The sequence below is a fragment of the Cyprinus carpio genome, chromosome A6 (genome assembly GCF_018340385.1).
Source record: "Cyprinus carpio isolate SPL01 chromosome A6, ASM1834038v1, whole genome shotgun sequence".
In the NCBI taxonomy this organism is placed as follows: Eukaryota; Metazoa; Chordata; class Actinopteri; order Cypriniformes; family Cyprinidae; genus Cyprinus; species Cyprinus carpio.
Window position 1 is genome coordinate 19332733 of NC_056577.1, and position 15668 is coordinate 19348400.

The 15668-nt window shown below is 35.0% G+C and overlaps 1 protein-coding gene across 1 annotated transcript in view; it reads right to left on the reverse strand.

Annotated features, from left to right (window-relative positions):
* The window catches only part of LOC109096299 (transmembrane protein 131-like), a 45000-nt gene that overhangs the window by 10743 nt on the left and 18589 nt on the right, over positions 1-15668 (reverse strand). The window contains exons 4-29 of the mRNA XM_042758292.1: positions 12119-12187; positions 11238-11358; positions 10067-10183; positions 9855-9977; positions 9645-9725; positions 9394-9544; positions 9261-9317; positions 9091-9152; positions 8641-8749; positions 8234-8342; positions 8000-8153; positions 7721-7891; positions 7578-7584; positions 7315-7391; positions 6946-7080; positions 5252-5356; positions 4788-4874; positions 4296-4448; positions 4046-4121; positions 3816-3930; positions 3592-3730; positions 1901-2010; positions 1606-1678; positions 1279-1430; positions 1052-1194; positions 745-928 (exon numbers count right to left, since the gene is read on the reverse strand). Of these exons, the coding sequence (XP_042614226.1) occupies positions 745-928; positions 1052-1194; positions 1279-1430; positions 1606-1678; positions 1901-2010; positions 3592-3730; positions 3816-3930; positions 4046-4121; positions 4296-4448; positions 4788-4874; positions 5252-5356; positions 6946-7080; positions 7315-7391; positions 7578-7584; positions 7721-7891; positions 8000-8153; positions 8234-8342; positions 8641-8749; positions 9091-9152; positions 9261-9317; positions 9394-9544; positions 9645-9725; positions 9855-9977; positions 10067-10183; positions 11238-11358; positions 12119-12187 (2880 nt within the window). The remainder of the gene's footprint in view (positions 1-744; positions 929-1051; positions 1195-1278; positions 1431-1605; positions 1679-1900; positions 2011-3591; positions 3731-3815; positions 3931-4045; positions 4122-4295; positions 4449-4787; positions 4875-5251; positions 5357-6945; positions 7081-7314; positions 7392-7577; positions 7585-7720; positions 7892-7999; positions 8154-8233; positions 8343-8640; positions 8750-9090; positions 9153-9260; positions 9318-9393; positions 9545-9644; positions 9726-9854; positions 9978-10066; positions 10184-11237; positions 11359-12118; positions 12188-15668) is intronic.

The following is a 15668-nucleotide window of genomic DNA, read 5'->3' on the forward strand; positions in this document are numbered from 1 at the left end:
ATATGGGAATAAGTGTCAAATTTTAGCAAGTACAAGTTTTACAGATACTGTTAACACAACACGAACTACCAGTCAAAAGTTTACAATTTTTTTGGTGTGCTTTTGAAAGAGGTTCACCAAGGCTTTTTTGATTATTTCACAATATTAAAACATTAATAATGTGAAATATTAGTACAATTTAAAATAGCTGTTTTGTATTTTAATATAGTTTAAAATATATAAAAGTAAGTTTTCAATCTCACATGATCCTTCAGAAACCATTATAATATGCTGATTTGGTGCTCAATTATTTACTCTATTTATTATGATACATAATACATAGATTCTTTGATTAACAGACTTTATTTGAAACAGAAATCTTTTGTAACATTATAAACGTCTTTGTTCCTGAATAAAAGTATTAATTTCTTCTTTTTTTTTCTTTTTTTTTTTTAAATCTTACTTACCCTAAACATTTGAACAGTAGTGTGTCATGGTTTCCACAAAAATATTAAGCAGCAAAAACTGTTTTAAACAATGACATCAAGACAATTACATTTTAAAATATATTCAAAAAGAAAACTTTAAATAATATAATTTTTTATATGTAATATTTCAACATTTTATTGTTTTTACTGACTTTTTGATCAAATAAATGCAGCCTTGATCAGCAAAACAAAAATTCTTACAAAAAAAAAAAAAAAAACATTTGACCAACAGTGTATAATAGAAAACCTCACAAAACATAACCATGAAATCACTCACAGTATGATGAGGTCTTTTGAAGTGTTTGGTTTGAGTGCAAATTCTTCACAGTTGAGAACTTTGAAGCCATAACCCTCACATGCACTGCCACTGATCTCCATAGACTGAATGTGAAGTGGGAGAAGCCCTGTGTTCTCCAGCCTGAAAGTCCTTCGAAGAGTGAAGTTTGGTTCCTTGGCTTTAGCTAAGAAATGAGAAACACAGACATTCAGTAAGCATAAGCAGTATGTGAACTGAAAGGTACAGAATATCAAAATAGTTTATAAGAATGAAAACATCTGAAAATTGATTTCATTTTGACACTTACCTTCTGAACAGTCTTTGAGAAATGCCTCGGTAAGCTTAAACCTCAGAGAGCCGCCGAGACCTGGGGCTTTACCAGCCAGTCTCAGACTCTCTGTGGTGCCTTGACCATGAACCACGATCAAGTCTACTACTGTCAAGTTGTTCCTGTACAAACATGACAAGGGTAATGTACAACAGTACTCTCACACCATTCTATTTTCAGCATTCATTTTGGCAATCTAAGCTCACCTGATGACTAGCAGAGAAGAAACACTGTGATCAGTGATGGGTCTGAACCTCACATTTAAGGACTTTATCTCCCCAGGCATAAGGAGCATGTTGTATACATAGGGCCGAGTTAAGCCTTCAACAAATCCTGTGAAACTCTTCATCCCAGAAGACTGATGCACATACAGAAATCATCAGCAGCACAAAGACACACCACAACAACTGTACAGCAATTCTTAACTTTAGTGGATATCATAAAAGGAATTTTGGAAGCTAGAACAATGAAGTAGAATTGATTCAATTAAACAAGATATCACTACACGGTCACGATAAGTCAGTGTAACTTACGTGATTTGTATGGACCTGGAATTCCAGTGTATTTGTGTCAATGTTGATGTTAGACAATCTTCCTAAAGGAAACCTTTAAAAACAACAGTAAAAAGACATCAGATGAAATCAGTATTAGTGCTACACCATATTGCAAAAAAACTGACACTTTTTGTGATACGAAAAATACAGGAATTTTCACTAGATAACTTAAATAGCTCTATTTTGCTCAATAATGTTATTGACCTTTGTATATGATGTGATGCATTTTCATGTATGATTCTATAACTGGTTTAGTGCAGAGGAAGTGCCTTACCTGTCAGCAAGTCTTCCTGTGAACACTGAGGGATTTGGGTAAAGAGCCACAGGAAGAACCTGAACGTAGACTGGGACATCAGCTGGGTTTTCTAGAATTACTTCCTCTTCCTACAAAGACACAAGTTCAAGTCAGCATATTTGACTTGAGGGAAAATACTATAGTTGATTTAAACATGGTAAAATGTTTTAAACTGAGCTGATGTGTTATTAGAGGTCGACCGATAATGGATTTTACTGATAAATCAACCAATAATTTTTAAATTGGATACTGAATGAAAACTAAAATAGTGCTTTACTATTACTATAAAAAAAAAAAAAGTACTGAACCATTATTTGTAAATGAATAAATATATTAATATTAATTGTATATTGAACATTAAAGTTAGTTCATAGCTCATTACTGAACTAAGCAACTTTAAAATTAAAAAATATAATCGTAAATGTTGAAATTAACACACTAGCAAGGAACAATACTTCGACAGCTTTTATCAACCTTAATGTTACAAATGGAGTCTTATTGTAAAGTGTTATTTCATTTTAAAAGTCATGCTTGAAGATGGCCATCTTTAAATATCTACACAAAGGCTATAGCATTGAAATTACATATGTGTGGATATTGTATGTATACTCGCACACTTTATTTGCTTCTGTTTTAAAACACTTGATTATCTAATCAAAATAATAAAATATGTTAGTCACACACCGGGCAAAAGCGCAGCACAGCGTCACATCTAGGACAACTCGCAGGTATCGCACACACCCCGGATGCATCACATTCAATTCAAGCGGCAGTCTAAAAACCGTTTATTTAATCAGCAAACAGGCAAAAGTTTACTTCAAGAATGAACAAAGTGGCACAGATGAGTTTGAAGTACGGTGTTTAAAAAACAGAGCAAATGGAAAGAGAGCAATGTATACTGTAGCTCTCTATATGAAGTATTGAGACTTTATTAGAGCCACAGAAAGATAAATGTTTCACTGAAAAATGCACAATACACAATTTTACAGGCTAGGGTGAAGTCATTATGTACATTAACAACAATTTGGCACAACAATAATGTAATTTCATGGAAAACAGTCTGTCGGCTACAAGAACATATCAATGTGCTTTCTCACATCACAGCTTTAAATCTGCAACTTCGCTGACTAACAAAGGCATTAATGTGACCATCTAGGTTAAAAACTAATGCAGATAGATGGTAACAATCGTGATATTAAACATTTGGGTCAGACTTGCTTGTGTTTTGGTCACACTGTTTTAACCATTTGAGGTAATACTAATGTTCGCGTCCTCTTAGCCTTGAAAGCAAATTGCTGATCTTTCTCTGCTAAATCAAGATCTTGTCAACAAACTAATTCCGTAGTAATGATATGAAAACATGCAGTATAGTATACTGTATACACACCATTTCGTTGTGTGTTTTAAATCCGCATCTGAATTGTCCCGCTCTGTGCAGCAGGCAGTGTCATGTGTCAAAACAAACATTTCTTTCATTTCTGTCTCTAGAGGCCGTTCTCGTACTGTCTAATGAAAGCAGACCTTATCAGCCGCTCCAGCAACAGACGAAACCCAGAAAAACTATCAGTATGGATTTCTGCCAATAGCCAATATTTCCAGCAATCAACTATCGGTGCCGATTAATCGGCAAATCCGATCAATTGATCGACTTACAGTGTGTATACACTCACCGATGAGCTGTTGGTGTTTGTGAGAGGAAAATGAATCTGTTGTGATGAGTTGACCAGCAAGGGCCATGTGAGCTGCGCTAAGATTTTGGCCTGCACATTCTTCTGCAGATCTGTGTTCACTTCGAAGAAAGCTTCAACCCTAAACAAACAAGAGAATCACATCAAAGATACAATTACTGTATGGTAATCTAAATCTAGTTTAAGGCAAGATGTATCAGACTCACTCAAGGCCTGATTGCTGTTTGAGCTCTCGCCATCTTTTCAGGAGACGCTGATGTAGATCTACATCAGCGTCCCATATGTCCTCCTGCATAACTAAACCATGGGGCCTGGACTCCGCTGCAGGAAAAAAAAAATAACAAAAAAAAAAAACACACAAGGAGAAAATTAAATGACAAAACATACTAAAACAAGTAATTTAGGAAAAAAAGACTTTAAGATACAGAAAGCGTACATTTCAATACAAACGGTAATCCCACATAACAGTGATCACCACACTGCAAGCTGGCATCAAAATAAATGTTTGCTATCTGGAAAATGAGTAAAAAAAAAAAAATTAGGATATAAAAACATTCGATTCAAAATTCTTCTACATTGTACTATTGCAGTTTTAGCATAAAATAAACTGAGCAAACTGTTGGCAGGTGAATTTAAGTGAGGGATTATTTAGTATAGCACTGTAGTGTTGTAATTGGGCCTGGCACCTTGGACTTTCGTCTGGGTTCCAACTCCACTTTGTTACTGCGAAGTCGTTTGTAGTAAAAGCGGACGTCCTCTGTGAGAGAGCGAATTTGCTGAAGCCTTACTTTCTGTGAGAATGAACTCTGGATGCTGAATCCTTGGTGAACAACTTTTCCCTACATAAAAGAAAAAAAACACAATGAAAATCATTTTGAAATGGCCCTAAGCCTAATGAATGGTCTTTTAAAACAGTGGTTTGCAATACAGGTCATGTTAGCACATGGCACTGGTCACAGGGAGTGGTGTTCAAACAATGCCTGCGGGTAAAAGCAGGGATGAATCACACATGCTCACATTACATCTACAATAGACATCGTCATTACTTTAAAATCTCAATGAGTAGGTACTTTTGAACCATTATTTAAAAAAATAAATAAAATAACAGAGAAAATGACATGACACGCTTTTGAAAGGGACACTGAGGATTAAAAAAATAAATAAAAAAATCAACTTACCGGGAATGAAGGGGGAAGAATGATTTGTTTGGGTGAACAGCTTAATGTTCCTACTGCTATGACAGTCTTCACAGGGATAGTTAATATCTGAAATAGATAGATAAACTGAAGGTTTGGAAAGCATTGCTTGATTGTTGCCACAGTGTTATGTATGTATGTATGTATGTATGTATATATACATACATACATATATAAAAATGGATCTGTGTGACAGTACAGTCACTGATTTATAATGAGAACATACTATTTGGTTTTTTATGTCATTCTTATATACTTACATATATACACATACACATTTATATACATTTTTATCAGTATCTGGTGTTACTGATTTCAATTTTCAAGGTTCACAGACCATCCCCCAAACCATACCAGACCATCTTCCCGAGCACCAGCTTTGGCACAACAACCTGCACCATTTTTGGGGAAAAGAGGTAACACTGTTTTCTGGATGAAACACATACCTCATAGTCTGTTGTAATATGTACTGCTCCATCATAAACTCCCTCTAGAGCTTTAGCTACCAAAGTGACTTTAAAAGCTGCGTAGTAGCCTGAGGCTAAGATGACCTGTGAGAAAACAGACATGCAATACAGAGTTATGAACACCTACACATACAAAAGACAGTTCTGTAGCCTTCCTGCTTTTCCTAAATAAATATACATAAATACTCCAGTGTAACTGTATTGTTAAGTATACAAAAGACAACAGTCTAACTGAAACATTTCTATGTGAACTGTCCCATTCGGTTTACGTTGCCTTTTAAATTTAAAATGTCTAAAATAAAATCTTGCAGTAACCCAATACCACAAATCTTGCAACACTTCTGCAGTTTTCCCACAAGTACAGACATGCAAAGATTCCACCAGAAGTCCTGTGACTGCCTGGAGTTATAATCTAATCTGAACACTGAGATAGCCATGTATGCCTCCTTTTGATTATGTTTTCAATCTTTAATATCGGCATTATTTTCACTGATATAAATGAAGATACCAATAACAATACCCTGACTTCGATACCGGTTCCTGAACGATACTTTTTTTGGATACTTTTTGAAAATCTATTTACATTACACATTAACTCAAAAAAAAAAGTACAAAATGGACAGTTTTCAGGCAGTATGTGAGGATCACTGCTGCATGCTTTAGATCTTTAAATCACTCAGCAATTCTCCGAAAATTGAGCATGTCTGCTTTTTCAGGAGACAGAGAAGCCCTCTCTTCATCATTTACACTAGTGTGTTTTCATTTAAACACATAGCTTACACGGAATCATCATTTCTATTCACTTTCCAGTGATTTACACGATCTGATGAGCATTAGCTGCTTCCAGCACTGTCTGTCTGTGTTTTGTCTTCCGCGATTGCTGTCCTGACTCAGAGGAGCTCATTTGTTGCTCATGTCAATATCATCACACGTTCATAACCCACCCTGTATCCGACGTCGAGCAAAACATTTACATGGATGAAACATGAAGTTAATAAACGCAATTATGACTGTATATGATTTTCTGCCTATTTTTATAACAATACAGGGTGTTTACATGAAAAAATGCTAAGCTGGTGTAGCGATTATATCAAGCTAAAAGGTTACAAATAACATTTCTGCAACTTTATATGACCAAAACCCTCATTAGATCACAATTGGAGGTTATCACAAACACTCAGTGGTGGTTTTAAGTGAGTTTAGAGTAAAGCATAGTATACATTTTATAAATCGTCTTATGTAGCATGATGCTACAGTGTGAATGAATGGTCACGTAACACGCGTTTTCCTGGAAGCCTCACTGAAACCAATCACCAGCACATGATTTAGGTACATCACATACAACCACATAGACATCAAAAATATTAACCAAACAACTATCAAAATTTGGTACCGAACAACAAGACATTTTTCGATACTTCGGTCATACTAAAAAAAAAAATCCGAACTCGATACCCAAACAAAGTTTAAATGAATATTCCAACAAAAGACAAGTTAAGCCCTGTGCAATGCATGTCCATTACACAGACCTTCGGCAAGAGAAAAAATGAAGTTAATAACACAGAAATACAATCAAATATAATAAAGCCCTGTGCAATGCATGTCCATTACATAGAAAATGACTCTGATATGATACATTTACAAGTATCAGTAATAGTAAAGACGGTTCTTACGGTTTTGTATTGGGCAGCTGACATGTTCTGGAGCTCTTGTGTTCTGCTCAGTGCTACACTTCTGTTCCCTCTTTCTGTATTAAGTAACTCCATTGACAGACTGTCTCCTGTCACCAACCATGACTTTATCTCCAACTGTAAGGGCAGAGAAATCTCTATAATGTATATAATTTCTATAAATTCTCAATAATGTAATTATAAAGACAAAGCCATATCAACATCACTGTTCACTACAGTAATGTCTTAAAAGCTTCAACAGAACTGTTATTTTCACACAAAACACAATACACACCAAACTGAACTAGATCACCAATCACCTCAATAAACCAAATCACATGTCACACTGTACTGAACAAAATGACCTCGCACCTCAATTGGGTTGCTGTTGACCACCACAAACACCAAACCAAAGTCTAGGATTTGCTCTCGAAGACAAGGAGGAAGAAAATAAATGTTAAATAAACGGTTCCTTATGCTCAATTGCTTGGCTTCTGTGTGCGCAAAAAGTCGTTATAGTTTAAGTGATTGGGTTTGATGACAGACGCGACTGTAGGCCTAAATCTGAAAATAAGAAAACAAAGACAAATCATGGCCAATTAATCTCTAAAGCTCTCGAAGACAGGGAGGAAGAACAACGGGCTGTTAAATAAGAAAACAAAGACAAATCATGGCCAATTAATCTCTAAAATTATACATATAAATTTCACAACGTCTGAAATTCATAATTGGGTTACATTAGTGACAGTCTGTCACGTGTAGGCTTTTCCTAACATACCTCCAAGAAGCCTGTGTAGGCCCTGACTGGCAGGTGGAATTTAGAAGCATTAGTGATGAGGAGAATGTTGCTGTCGATGTGGATGGAGGGTCGCACTGGTCGAAACAGAAGGGAGAAAATGTAGCGGGACTCATGGGGAGGGATAAGAACTGGAGTGCTGAAATTATGCACCTGCAAAACAACAAACAAACAAACAATATTTTCATTCGGCACTCTAAAGATGTTTTCTGATGACAGAAATGTGAATACCCACATCCAGAAGCTAGAATAACTGCTTACATTGAACATAGTCTTGGCTTCTTCTGGAAGTGACACATTGTGGATGCGTATTGCAAAGTTGAAAGTATTGGTGAGGAAGATGGGCCTGTCCACTGGATCTACAGGACTGTCTCTGATGTGGAACAGGGTGGATGTGTGGTCAAAGCCCAGGTACCTGGAAACAGTGAGCATAAGTACACTGTGAACTAGTTACAAAAATGTAAATATATGCTGGTGAATTTTAAGAAATCTTACCCTTCTAAAACCTCAGCTTGGTAAGGAATTTCAAGTTTTGAGTAGCTTTTCTCTTTTGCCTTCACTGTTATTTTTCCAGAAAACTGGTCTGATCTTCTTGCTTTTGAAGCTGGAATTTAAAAAACCAACAAACACCAAGAACATTTCTGTAGTTATAACTGTAAACAAACATGTTGTTCCATGTAAAACAATGACTACTGATGTCTAAAATAAATCAAGCATCAAAGAGCATCAGTAACATTGTAAACAGACTTTAATTGCTTTGATGTCAACATCACAGAAACTTTATAAAAATCTGAAAATCTGATTTACTAACTGGATTATCATCAAATTAATAGAGAGGTGTATGATGGGATAATCTATATGAGGACAAAGGTCAAAGGTGATGCGAAAATAACAGTACTTACCATCAAAACTAATACTCGCAACTTTGGTATATCGGCTCTCTCCAGCTTTTAGTGTAATTTGCTTGAACTCCACTGTGACTGCTTCATTCGACGGAGTTGGCCTAACACTCTATACAACACAAAACACATTAAGAGAATTAAAAAGGATATTTTATTCACTGGTTAGATCAAAAACCTTGCCAGATCTTCAGATTTACACTACCATTCAAAATTTTGGGACCAGTAAATTACTATTTTTATTCAGCAAAGATGCATTTATCCAAAGTTATTTTCAACTGCAAATAATTTCACATTATTACTATTTATGCTGTAGTTTTCACATTCTATTAAAATAAACACAGCCTTGGTAAGCATAAGAGAGTCATTTCAAAAACATAAAAAATCTTACCAACCCTAAACATTTGAACGGTAGTATACATACAAGCCATGTAAATAAGACCTACAAATTACCATGATGGATACATCTTTTGCTCCTGAATTTAACAGATGCAAATTCAGTTGTTTTGGTCGATCTGTAAAGTTGAAAGGACACAGATATTTGTCACTTTTTCCACAGTATCCTGCAAACAGTATTGCTGTTCTACCAAGTTACCATTAAATGATATAAGGAAAAAGCACACCTTGCGATCGAAGCGTACCGAAGTCCAGCATCTCTGTGGAGGAGTATATACCAGGTGCTGGGAAAATGCACAAAAACATCAGTGCTGAAGTACAGAAGATCAGATGGTATCAAAAAAGGTTATTTCAACTCACCTGTGGTGACTTCAACCTCTACAGGGAGGATGATAAACTCGTCCTCGTTAGATGCATTTGTTTTAATTCTGATGAAGGCTGTGTGGTTGTCAGCGTCTCGAGAGGAGAAGCTAGCTCTCATCACACCCTTTGTCTCGAATGGAGCGATCTCCTACAGAACACCAAAAATGTAGGATATGAAAAGAATGAATTCTACCACAACAGTGATTTACAATAATGACAACATTGAAGTGTGACTAAAAAGTGCTCACCCATAATTTTTTGGTGCCACCCTGCTGTCCAGTAGGCAGCTCTAAATGTAGGTCTCCTCCACTGGTGTACATCTCTACAACCTAAAACCATTAAAAAAAAAAACATGAGGTGATGCAGACATATGTATTTAGACAAACAGCCCAAATGGCCCACTGGTAAAAGAAAATAGGACATAGGTGCACTATGCTAAGCTGAGGTGTTTTGTGTACCTGCAGTGGTTCACTGTGAGGGTTGAAGATGCTTATGAGTGGAGAGAAGCTGCTATTTACTGGAACTCTGGCCCCTACAAAGGGCCTGAGTCTGTAAGGATTGGGGATGCCCACACCAAACACCTAAAATTAAACAACAGTACTTTTAGGAACATTGCATTAAAAGTTGTACATCAAACACAGAACAACATTATTTAGTGAATGAAATGTACCTGGTATGTAAACACTCCATGATGCGATGTGTTAATAAATAAAGTATTTTCTACATTCCCTACTACTCGAGCTAGAAACACCACATCAAATGAGGTGTTGCCTCCAGGTGGAATTATCTGTAAATAAATGATGGAATATGTTACATTTATGCAAGATTACACACATCTGCAAAAACAATAATATAAATATAATATAAAAATAACCTAAAAACTTAGTATTTGTAAAAAAAAAAAAAAAAAAAAAAAAATCCAAGCAATTATTTAAAATAACAGGTACATTATTTTCATATTTATATTCCTTTTATATTAATCTAAACATAGAAATGCCTTTTCAACCACCTCTAATGTGGTTTATGTGGATGATGGAGAAACCATTTTGGACCCAGTTTACAAGTGTATTTAGCATCATCCATTTCAAATGCATCACCCCAAATGAGTGTTAAAATGGGTTGTAACCTTGGGTACCCAAGAGTACACAGAGTTTACGACGGCTGATGTCGAGTCTGGTCAGCCACAATCCATTAGCCAGGTCAGAGAGGAGCTGATTTATGCAGGTGTCAGGAACAGGTGGGATGTGTTTAATTTATAATCGCCAAGAGTGTGAACACCCACACACTAAAAGCTTTAATTAGACGTTTCAGTGAGGCCAATGTCCTGCTGTTTTACTGATGTGTGTGTGTAAAGGTGAAGGTCAATGACTCCCTCCACACATCAAAAATATACAAAGCAAGGAGGTGTCCTCACTGAGGTCTTCATCAGATGACCTTTGGTGTGAGCTCAGACATTTGTGTCATAGTCCATGCCAAATAAGAAGATGAGGTATTTACCACACACATCCAGCAGCTGGCACACAAGCTAAAAGAACATTTCTTCTGCTCTTTTGTGCTAAGTTTGAACAGGAAGTCAAAACTGTCTCAGTACTTTGTAGATCAAAAGTTGGGTCTTTCTGTGGTAAATAAACTACCATTCAAAAATTTGGAGTCAAGGTTTTTTAATGTTTATGAAACTCTCAGTGTACTGTCATTTTGAACAACGCACCTCTGCTCAATAAAAGTATTCATTTATAATTAACTTAAAAAATCTTCCTGACTGCAAACTTACAAATGGTAATGCACGTTACAAATAAATTTAAACATGATGCTTAAAAATAAATCAATAAATAAATACTTACCCTATTCTGAAAAAAGGATGCATGAAAATGTGATGTTGTTGCTGATATTGATATTAAACTTATTTCTTCTGAACTTGGATTGTGTAAGTAAACTTTTTCCATTTTTGGCATTCCAACTGGCCTATGGATGGACAAAGAATATTTAGCAACCAGGAAAAGGACAGAGTGGTGTGTGACATCATGCTTTTGGAGTCAATCAATGCTTTACCTTTGTTTGTATATGTTAAATTGAAATGGAATCAGGTAAACTACAAATAAATAAGTCTATTCAGCATCTGAGGTGGCTCGTTCCCATTAATCACTCTATATGCAAGTACATACTAGAAGCAAAATCTAAATTAGTCAAAAACCTAATTCTCTCTCAATCAAAAATATAGAAAAGACTAAAAGACAAATAATCAGATAAATAAATTGTTTGACTGAACATGCTATCAGTATGAGATTAAAGTACAAGATACGAATGAGCTAATTTATCTGAGGTTCTACCGCTTACTGCTGGTGAGAGAGAGACTGTGCAATGACAGCATTTCTTAGAATAGGTCATCTTATGGCAATATTATAATCAGTGTACAGTATTACATATAGCTCATAATATATAGCTCCAATACCTAACTATTGAGGAACTTTATTCAGTTGAGGCATTTTGACAAATTAGTCATTCTTTAAAACTAGAAAAGTTATACTAAGCCAGCAGGAAAACTTTAGATTAAATCCACAGTTAAATAGTTTATATAAACAGTGATTGGTCATAAATATTCCTGCATTACATAATAATTAGGGGAAAAAATGTGTTTTAGATGTTTTAATATCATTTGAAACTGTAGGACAGTGCTGTCACTGCTTTAAATGTCAAGTCAACTACCCAGTGGGGGTGGTCTTACTGTTCATGAAAGTCCAGCATTGGAGGCTCAAAGCGTATGGGTCTGCTGTTCCCCCGCTGAGAAGACACACTGCAAGAGAAAGACGATACACTGTAAATGAGGGGGAGACAGTGAGAGACACCATTTCTTGGAAGCCAATGGGCTTTTTTTCTCTTCCCCCAAAAACACACCATATCTTGTCCTGTCAAGGATCAAATGATGCCTCTCTATTTATCTTCAGGCAAATAGAAAGATACACCCAAACTAACACATACACAGTTACAAATGGGCTTTGTCTGGCATGGAAGCATCAGGTTTACACCAAACATTACAAGTTCAGTTAAAACATCCTTCCACTGGGCAAGCCTTTGACTCAAAGAGTTGGATCAAACACCAAACCACATTCACACATATATTTTCTGAGAGTTTGAAGTCTATAATACCACTCCCCCTCTCCATTGTATCATATTTCATTTAACGCTACTCTCCTCATATACTGGCAAGATTTTGCAGTTGGCAGAGTAATGAAATGAATCTATGTTAAATTATATGGTCATATATCAGTGATTTTAGGGTGTAACCAACTAATGTGGCTACTAAAGGTATTGTCATTGTTTTGAAAAGATAACAAGCATACATTTGTCTTATAGGGAATTTTTTTTAGCAAGTAGTTGCAAAATCACTTCAAAAATAGCTGAAGCACAAATTGTTGTTGATTGTTGTCAATTCAAAGATCATGGAAAAAATGACATAGGAAAGATAAAATAACTCAACTCACTAAGAAGAAACTGCTTTGAAACACCTTTGAAGTGAGGTCTTGGTTGTTTTTATGGGAGTATAATATATACATACATACATAAATAAACATGAATGAACATCTCATGCCTCATGTAATTGCTCAGTCAGTGTTGCAACCTTTGAAAGACAGCAATAAAAAAGCTTGTAAACAAAATGTCACGTAGCATTTAATTTGCCTCAGGCAGTCATCAGTGTCCACAGCTCATTCATTCGCTAGAGAAATACAGTTTAGAGAAGAGCATTTCACAAAATATTAAGACTATATACTCATTACATTTTACTTTACCTGTTGGTGATGTCTTAATTATTTAATGTTTAAATAAATCTGTTATGAAATGAGTTATGGGAGGCACTGTGTAAATGAATATATTTCAACAACAAATAGAATTTTTATAATTTAGAAATTAATTTAAAAACTACATTATGTGCAATTTACATGTTTGCATACATTTTTTTTTTATTTGAGTGTTATTATATAAAAATAAATAGAAATTAAATTTAAGTTCAGGCTCTATTGTTAATTGTAACCTTATAGTAATGTAAAAGAGATCGCAAAGTTTAGAGCATAAGCCAAGATATCTGATTATCTGATGATGATTGTTATCACTATTATTAATTATTGATTAACATTATCATCAATAATAATAAACAATATTTAAATAAACAATAATTTAACACAACAACATTATAACAAATTACTGTTAAATATTATCATAATTTTGATGTCTAGACTAGACAACAGACTCAACACTTTGAACTAGCCCTAATAGGAGTATAACTCTACAATAGAACTATTCATCCCGCTCTCCACTGGCAAGTAACTACAATATCTAATATTTTTCATAGGGGGTAACACATTCTAAAACCGTCATATACAAGGCCCCAAACATCTCTGAATGAGGCAAAACTTATGTTAAACTACTAAAATAAACTTACAATGGCTCTCAAACCCTGAGAGTGTCAGAGTGACAGACAAATTAGTCTTGCCACTTGACTAAAGACATTGTCACTCAGAAGCAAGGCACGCAGCATACAGGGTTCTTGCACCTTTTCCAAAGTAAAATTCAAGCACTTTCAAGGTACATTTTCAAGATTTTCCAGCACTTTACAACTGTGGTAAATTACATGTTTAAATACATACTTGATTTCTTCAGTTTAGATGTTATGCTAATATCAAACCACCTGTCTGGATTGCATATAACATTGCCTAAAATAACCAACATACAGAATATAAATGATAAAATTTTAAAAATAAATACAATAAAGAATTTACAGGGTATCTGCAGTATTTTTTAAATAAAATTTAAGGCTTTTTAATGCCTGCACAAATAAAATGAATACTGTATAAGCAGGGTAGGGCAATGTCTATAGTAACACGACTGATACTATACAATGTCTTTAAAAAAAACATGATTTACAGTTAAAAAACAGGTTCTTTACAAATAACTGAAGTTTTCTATAGTGATAAACCTCACATTTCAGCCATTAAAGTTTCAACTATTTTTAAGAAAATGGATTAGTCAAAAGTAGCTACAAGTTTTTATCTTAAGTTAAAACACACCCACACACAAAAGTATAAATTTTTATCTTAATTTACAGCACGCACACACACCTTACTTTGTAAATCGTTTGAATTTTTGAAGGCACATTAGCAATTTTGTATTGTTCTAAACAAAATCAGCAAATTGCCAGAAGGTGGCGCATTTGGAACGGTACAAAACAGTTTGTACGAATGTCCTTAAGTTTGAATGTCCTTAAATTTGAAATGTTCAGAATCGATTCAGAATCGTTGAAGAGAGAACCGCGATGCACCGGAAAAATTATTTTTTCTCCCACCCCTACTGTCTACACCGCAAAATGAATTTATTGTTTACATCGTTTCTGCTGTTTATGATGACAATATTCAAGAGTACAGAATTCATTCATTGAGCACATGATCTGAACACAACTGTAGCATTCTGCTGATTTTTCCTCATTGGTGACTAATCTGCACTCAACATCGTGTGTGATTTGTTATAATACCTATTAATAACCTAACCCTAACGCTGGGGAAAAAAACCTGCATAAAGAAATTGTATCGATGTGAGCAGAACTTAAACGTATGCCACAGTAAACACTTTTCATTCATTTTCACTTTAATCGCGACAGTCTTAAAGATTAAGTTTAACTAAGCAGGGAAATTTTTTTTTTTACCTTTTATATGGCTCGAAAGCGCAGACTCTTCCATGAAAAAACAGACTTAACATGAGGCTACTCAAGTATTTAGTACTCGTTTTAACCATAATTTTCATTTTCAAGCCATCGCTGACTGAAGCAGCAACCTCCCCACAAGTTTTTATCTCCCGATCTGCTCCGTCAGAGGGCGCGTGTTAATAAAGATCACACTACAGCCACACGCGCAGACTCGAGCGAAGCTGCTTATTTTATGTAAAAAATAAATAAAATAAAATAAATAAATTACCTATTTAGTAAGAAAGCAAATTATTATGAAACCAATGCAACTGCATTTTCAAGCACTTTAACCAAAATCCAAGCAATTTTTTCAAACATTGAAAACACTGCATTAAAATTCAAGCATTTTCAAGGATTTCAAGCACCCATACGAACCCTGAGCATATTTGTGGATTAACAACAGAAAGTTGCAAGTCAAGTTGCACGGCAATGTGTTCAAGAGAAATAGAGTCTGTATCTTGTGAATCTCTCTACTGCAGCTTACATAAGGATAACAAAAACACTGTTATAAACTTATGTGGATGATTTTAAAACCTAAATC